Source organism: Theobroma cacao, chromosome 6, assembly GCF_000208745.1.
Source record: "Theobroma cacao cultivar B97-61/B2 chromosome 6, Criollo_cocoa_genome_V2, whole genome shotgun sequence".
Taxonomy (NCBI): Eukaryota; Viridiplantae; Streptophyta; class Magnoliopsida; order Malvales; family Malvaceae; genus Theobroma; species Theobroma cacao.
This window is the reverse complement of record NC_030855.1, coordinates 21,733,203-21,740,570: the sequence shown is the minus strand read 5'-3', so window position 1 is coordinate 21,740,570 and position 7,368 is coordinate 21,733,203. Positions and strand designations below refer to the sequence as shown.

At 38.4% G+C, this 7,368-nt stretch overlaps 2 protein-coding genes across 3 annotated transcripts; one reads left to right on the top strand and one right to left on the bottom strand.

Annotated features, from left to right (window-relative positions):
* On the top strand, window positions 206-3,029 carry LOC18596470 (50S ribosomal protein HLP, mitochondrial). The gene is made up of 3 exons (XM_018123443.1): window positions 206-408; window positions 1,310-1,401; window positions 2,219-3,029. Exons 1-3 carry the CDS (start codon window positions 240-242, stop codon window positions 2,591-2,593), a joined length of 636 nt encoding a protein of 211 aa, XP_017978932.1. The 5' UTR covers window positions 206-239; the 3' UTR covers window positions 2,594-3,029.
* LOC18596469 (probable inositol transporter 2) lies at window positions 3,139-7,061 on the bottom strand. 2 transcript variants are annotated; one of them, XM_007024964.2, is made up of 6 exons: window positions 6,691-7,061; window positions 6,538-6,608; window positions 4,948-5,283; window positions 4,735-4,842; window positions 4,028-4,630; window positions 3,139-3,945 (listed from the first exon to the last, which is right to left on the bottom strand). In XM_007024964.2, exons 1-6 carry the CDS (start codon window positions 6,824-6,826, stop codon window positions 3,463-3,465), a joined length of 1,737 nt encoding a protein of 578 aa, XP_007025026.2. In that variant the 5' UTR covers window positions 6,827-7,061; the 3' UTR covers window positions 3,139-3,462. The 2 variants fall into 2 exon arrangements, with proteins under 2 accessions (XP_007025026.2, XP_017978931.1); XM_018123442.1 differs by lacking the exon at window positions 6,691-7,061 and adding an exon at window positions 6,182-6,454.

Below are 7,368 nucleotides of genomic sequence, written 5' to 3'. Positions count from 1 at the left end.
AGGTTTTTACCCACCGTTAGAAGCCCGAGTGGGTTAGCTCTCTGCCGCAACTAATCCATTAAAACTTTTAGATTGGCCGCTTCCTAGAGTGGGTAATTTCTGAAAAACTTTAGAATGAAAATGAGGTGAGTCACTGGCTGTGGGGATAAAACCATTGGTTGTTTTTCATTTTGTTTTTGACATACAATGGTTGGGTTTCGTACTTGAAGAAATTGTATTTTCTGTGTTGGGCTAGGCTCATGCAACCGTGGGCTCAAACCCAATGTCCTTCCTCTTCACCCCCTCCGAAGTCCCAACGGCTTAACGGTTTAGGGTTCTTTCTTGTTCAATCATTTTCCTTTTCCCCTGTTAAGGTTGGCGAATTAATCACGACGATGGCTGCAAGCTTTGCTTCCAAATGCTCCGGGGGTATGTGATGGAAAATAACATTGGTGTTTGTTTGCTTGAAGCTTTTTTTTTTTTTTGTTAATGAGCAGATGTGACGGTTTATATCAACAGCATACAAAGCATTTCAATCCATTGAAACCAGTATGCATTGAAAAGATTTTGCTTTGATTGAGATTGAGTAAAAAACCAAACCCAATAAGAACGTAGCTTCAGCGAGAATATTCCTTTTGGTTAGCAGTAAGTTTGAGCCAAGATGAATAAAGGGAATTGATAAAAGATTTCGTTTCTTTTTGGAGAGATTTGGGGTGGGGTTTGGTGGGACTTATTGAAGTATAGCTAGCCTCAGATGAGCTTGGGATTTGAATTTTGTCAGTTCCTGCACATCACCATCTTTGTCACTGCCATCAATATGAAGTCTATGTAGTATTTTGTATACAATTTTATATTTGGATCTTGTTCCACTGTGTTTTCTGATTTCTTTTAGTCATTTATGTTTCTTTTGATGAGCATAGTTTCAAGAAGCCTTTTTAATTTCTTGGATTTCACAATTGAGAAGTCTCTTTCTGTGGGATTTTTGTGGAGCTGTTAACGAACTCTGGTTGTGTCTATTCTATCATGCTGGTTCTTCCTGTAATCTTTATTCGTTAATATTTACTAGAAAAGTGCAATAGGAAGGATCACTTTTGCTTTCGGTCCTCTTTTATGGATGAGGGCATGATGAAGTAAGTCCTCGGATCCATTTTTCAGCTTCTTAATGCTTTGTATCTGACTATCTGCAGAAATGTGTTTATTTTGGTCTTGGTGCAATTGAAGTGTACAAATTGTTGAATCATAAGAATATAAGATTAAAACATCTGTCATAAATTCTTTTAGTCCTTGGTATCTAGTCTTATTTACCTGCTTTTGTTTGACTGTGCACTAGTGGGCCGTTCATTGCTGGGTGGCCTTGTAAACAACTTCTCTAAATTGCCCAGCACATCAAGTGAGATAACATCTGGCAGTTTCCTGTCTCAGGTCAGCATTTTTCTAGCATGATATTTGTTTTAAGCTTGTACCGTGATCTATGAAATGCTTTCACATGGTGTGCATGCTTGTATTCATTCTAAATTTAGAAAATTGAGATAAATTCTCCCACTTTCTGGGAATAGACCAGCCTATGAAACAGATTAGACAAGTTTGATTATGCCATCATTTGTGATGGGCTACATTTTAAAGCTATTCATTCTTTATTAATCAAAATGGTTGGATGAGAGAGGCATTATTAACTAAAACAATATCAAGTTTGAACTCAACTTTTCCCCAATTATTTAATGTTGATTAATGCATCAAGGATGTATAAGAACTATTGAGTCAGCTTTTGATGAGCTGTATATGGACTGCATAGGATGGCAGCCTAAACAACTTGAGTGCAATTTTAGTGGTGGACAGGAGTTGAACCTATCATTAATGAAAGCTACATTGCAGGTCTTATGTTTGCAAATCTGAATTAAAACTCTCTAATGCTGCAGGACCTTATCTGGATATCTGCTTTTGTGTGCATGTATCTGCAACTTTTCCTTTTAATGAGTGTGTGCATGAAAACCTGTGTTTCTGTTGCTTTTGACTGTTTTATGAGAAAAGATTAGAAAAATAGCGGTTGTAAGACCCACATATCTTATTTGGAGATTGCAATTGACCTTGTAGCTTAATGTCAGAGTGATGCAGGCTTTGTCAAATGGTTGATATTTTACACTATGTCGTCTAAGTCCAACAATTTTCACATGGCTTTTATGTGATGCCTTTGTGATGTCCTCTTCAATACATAACCTCTGTGTTTCTTTCGATTCTGCAGCAACAAAGGACTTTTATACAGATGAGAACTGTTCTCAAAGTAGTGGACAACTCTGGGGCAAAAAAGGTTATGTGCATACAAGCTTTAAAGGGGAAGAAAGGGGCAAGATTGGGAGACACCATAGTTGCATCTGTAAAGGAAGCCATGCCTAATGGTAAGGTGAAGAAAGGAAAGGTGGTATATGGTGTGGTTGTGCGTGCTGCCATGCAGCGAGGCCGTTGTGATGGGAGTGAGGTCAAGTTTGATGACAATGCAGTTGTTCTTGTTGACAAGCAAGGCCAGCCAATAGGGACCAGAGTATTTGGGCCAGTCCCACATGAGCTGAGGCAGAAGAAGCACGTCAAGATCCTTACCTTGGCAGCGCACATCGCCTGAAGCATGGATGCATCATTGTCCTCAGCATTGATTTTTTGCTATCCAAGCCTTGAGATGTATTCATGTCGTACCAATAACAGAGAAAGGGAAAAAAGGGAAGGAAAGAGGCATGGAAAAAATTGACGGTTCTTTCCCTTCTACCGTCCTGGATATAGAGGCTAGATGGAACTGAGTACTTATTATCAGGGCCATGGCCATGATTTATATATGTTGTCCTCATCTTCAATGAGAAAGTAGTATATCTGATTAGACAGAAAATGCCTTAGTGTTGTTCACCCCTGGTTGAATAATCAGGAGATCTAGTTAATTACTCTCTATGCATTTACATTTTTTTTATTGTTGCCACGTTAGTTTGTAGGAAGATGAAAATAAAGTAATTTTCCTGCTATGGGACAAAGTAAATCTCAAACATTATCATTTTCTTTGGCTCCTTCAAGTAATTGTCGCAATGCAGCCAAGTATAAAAGAGATCCTCCTTGTTTCTTTTTTGTTCTTTTCATTTTATCAGAAGAAATTTCTGGGGAGAAAGAAACTATTTATAGAAGTAATTGGCAAGGTTTTAACAATTTCGTTTAACGTAGAGAACATACATGGAGATTTGTAACAATGTTGCTATAATTTCCTACAATGTATGCCCCCCAATGCCATCAAAAATAAAATTGGCGTAAAATAAAAGCACGGAGACCGTAAAACATGAAATCAGGTTTCCCGCTTTGTTTCCTGCAGAGAATGGAGATTGTAAACTAGAGAGAGAGAGAGAGAGACAGGAGCAGCTTTCATTATCAAATTAATTCCATTCTTGCTAAATGCAATGTCCAATTTTTCAGGGTTCGGCATCCTACTTGCACCATTCTCTCCCTGGTATTTATTCACACTTCTTGGCTCTTTTCTTTTGGTTTATCACTTTTCTCCCAGAACCTCCAGTGCAAAGCTCTAACCTCCAACATCTTCTCAATCTCCTCAATAGGCAGCCCCTTTGTTTCTGGCACAAATATAATTACAAAGAGTAAAGCCACCACAGAAATGACTCCAAAAATTAGGAATGTCCAGGAAGTCCCTATCGTTTCTGTAAGTGATAAAAAGGACTGAGCCACAATGAGATTTGAAATCCAGTTGGCAGTTGCAGCAATTCCACCGCATACACCTCTAAACCTGAGCGGATAAATCTCAGAGTTGACTATCCATGGGGCAGTTCCCATTCCAGGGGAGAAGAATATGATGTAGAGAGCAAGACCAATAAGCGCAAGCCATCCATATTTGCTTGGACATCCCCTTGTGTACCATAGCCTGCTTTCGTCATGGCACTGCTTTTTCACTGTGTCGTTTGAGATCAGACATGCCCCTGGCAGTAGCTGCAGTAACAATAAACTAGTTAATGAAGGGAAAATATGTGACCTTATTAAAGCTTTTGTTTGGTGGTAGCATGTGTTTTACCTTGTTTGTTGGTGAAGCACAGAACCCACAATGTGGAGAGGAAGCCTTCAAACACTTCATGCAGTCCCAAGTAGCAGAGTTGGCAGCTGAACTATAATCAGGACATGTATAATTTGAAAAGTGAGATGTTTCAACACTGCTAACCACTGGAGAATGGGATGTGGTCTCATGGAAAACTCCTGATAAAACACCAAGGGAAATTACCAGTCCAAGCAAACTAATAATCAGCAGCTTCTTCCTCCCTGTCCTGTCAATGAAGTATATGCTCACAATGGAGCCAAAGGCATTGAGGCCAGCAGTGACAAGGGAAAGGAGGAGTGCTGTTCGGTTAGAGGCAAAACCAGCTAACTGAACTATGGTAGGACTGTAATACATGACTGTGTTTATGCCAACAAATTGTTGGAAAACTTGGAGACCAACACCAGCTGTGAGCCCTCTCCTCACTGTTTTGGTTTGTAACAGTTTAATGATGTTAATCTTTTCAGAAGATCCTTCTTCCCTAATTTCTGCCTCAACGGATTCTTTTAAATCTAGAATTTCTTGTTCAACTTCATCAACTGGGTAAATTTTCCTCAAAATGGCTTTGGCTTCTTCTTCTCTTCCCTGTTTTGGAGAAGACAAGGAATTAATACTTCAAAGCTTAAAAATCAAATACCTGAACATTTTCACACTATAAAATTAATATAGTTTGGAATATGATTACAAACTTTGCGGAATAGCCAACGGGGTGATTCTGGAAGACCAAACATCAAAATGAACTGCACAATTGGTGGGAGTCCTGCAACTCCAAGCATCCACCTCCATGTCCCTGGTGCCTGAAGTAGAATGCCATCAAAGTTTAGCACCTTAATTAATGCCTATTCAGATATTTTTGTAATCCAATTTTCAAGGGCATTCAGTAGCATGTTTTGCTAGCTTACCTTGGTGAAAGCCAAGTTAATAAGGTAAGAGAGGAACTGGCCACCAGTAATAAGAAATCCGTTGGTACTAACAAGGGCACCACGGATTTTGGCAGGGGAAGCTTCTGATATATAAAGAGGAGATGTCATTGACGCCATTCCAACACCAAGTCCCACAAATATTCGGCCAACAATAAGAAGAGGAGCGCTAGGAGCAGAGGCCATAATCACAGCTCCAATGAGAAACAGGATATCAGCAATGAGGATAGCAGTTCTTCTTCCATATCGATCATTCATCCACCCACCAACTGCAGCTCCAATGATGGCTCCAGCAATTGCCATGCTCACTATACTCTCCTGTTTTCATGTATATGAACAATTGGCCATGCATCAGAATGGTTTTAGCAGCTTAGGGACTAGTAAATTACTAGTTGTTACATGAGATCCTGGAATTTGTTCCTTCACATGTTCTGTGCTAACTTGGACCAGGGTTTGAACAAAATTCCCATATATATATATATATATATTGTTTTAATGTAGAAATTAAATCAATACAACGTTGTGAAAAGGAAAATGGAAAAGTGAATTTCTAAATTACATATGATTAATTGAGATAACATTACAGCCAGTCTAATTTTAGCTGCACCCTGTAGGTGATGCCAGGGGTGCCCTTTCAGTAAATTCTCATAGCCTAGGCCTAGCTTTGTATTAGACCACTTCAAGCTCAAATGGACCATGTCACTTCTTTTTCTAATTTTTAAGAATGAACCTTTTTGATACTTACCCACCATTTGCCACTTTAAAATTGCTTAGACTCTAATTCCAGCCTTGTAATCACTTCAACAATTTCAGGCAATCTTCTTCAAAAATTAAAATTTTACTCTTTTTAAATATTTTTCTAGGTGGGGGGGGAACAAGTTAGGCAGTGAATAGAGGAAACTTCCAGTTTGTTGTAACCTATTACATATAGAATACCATTTATTTTACAGTTTCTTAGAAAACAAAGTTTGATGATCTCAAAACAGTTTTAACTGTCTGTGAATAAAAACAGAGGAAACAATCAACGCCTTGAAAAACTTATAAACAGATTTCTTAGAATTTAAGTCAATATAATTTGTCAAACTATAGAAATTTGTTCCAAAAGGTTCAAGAGTCATTGATTTGAAAAGACAAATGACTACAAAAAAACCTGATAGCTGATAGAATTCATGAAAACTTTGAGAACAAACAGTTTTCCTAAATCAGAAGAAACAACCTTGAGATAAAGACTTTGCACCAGAGGCCCCAAGACTTTAAGCAAACGTGTGCAACTCCCAACATTACCAATTACCAACAGTTTAAGATAAACCAATAGCCTAGGCAGATGCCATTTCAGCAATTTTGTTGAACAAAATTGAACAGGGTCACGACAGAAGTTAAGAGAACAGAGCGGTGACTGGTGTGAGTGCTTTGAATAATAATAAGTACAGATTAAAGGGACACCGTTGTCCAAAAATGGGCGGATTCACCGAGAAATTTTGGCAGGAACCTGGAGAGATATACACAAAAATTTGGGCAGAGTATTTACATAACGTCAAAGTAGATACAAAATGTAAAGTAATATCAGGTCACCTGTAAGACAGTCTGTCTATCCACAGACTCGAAATCATCTCTGATATATAAGAGAGCACCTGATATCACACCTGCAATAACCAAGGAAAATTTTTTGAGTGAAAAAGGAAACAGATGCATATATAAGGGAACAGAAAGATACAGAAAATTGACCTGTGTCATAGCCAAAGAGAAGGCCACCAATCCCAGCAGAGAAAGCAAGGCGAAGAACATAAGGATTTCTCCATGTCAAAGAGAAACATTCCTTGAAAGCTGAGGCATCAGTGCCTGTATGAATCCCTCCTTCCATTTTCTTGCTACAAGGCTAACACTTAAATTTCTTGCTACTTATGATCTAATGTTCTGGCTAGTTCTCCAAACACAACCAAGAGAAGTTATTTTCCCATGAAAGAAAGAGAAAGACGGAGAGAGAGAGAGAGGAGGAGAAGTGGGGTTTTCTTTCCTTTGGCTTTATGAGTGTGTGTGTTTGTTTTCCTAGAAATTAGAAAAACACAGAGAAGAGAGGAGTTTAGGAACGAGGAACTGAGAGCAAACAGGAATGGTTATATAAGGGAATTATCCAGCCAAAGTCAAGAGTCAAGAAACTTTGTCGTTCATGATCCTCATCAATGTGGACCCTTTTTTCTTTATTGTCCCTAAACTTGAAAATGGATTAAGGAAAGCACTGAATTACCTGCCTGATTTAGCTTCAACTGCATCGGGAAGAAAATATTATCTGGGCACTCCTAACTACGTATACAATTTTAATATTACTACCACTTGAAAGCAAATCATATATTCTCTGCTATATTATTGGCATCCATTTTGCAATTTTAATGTGGAAATCTTCTC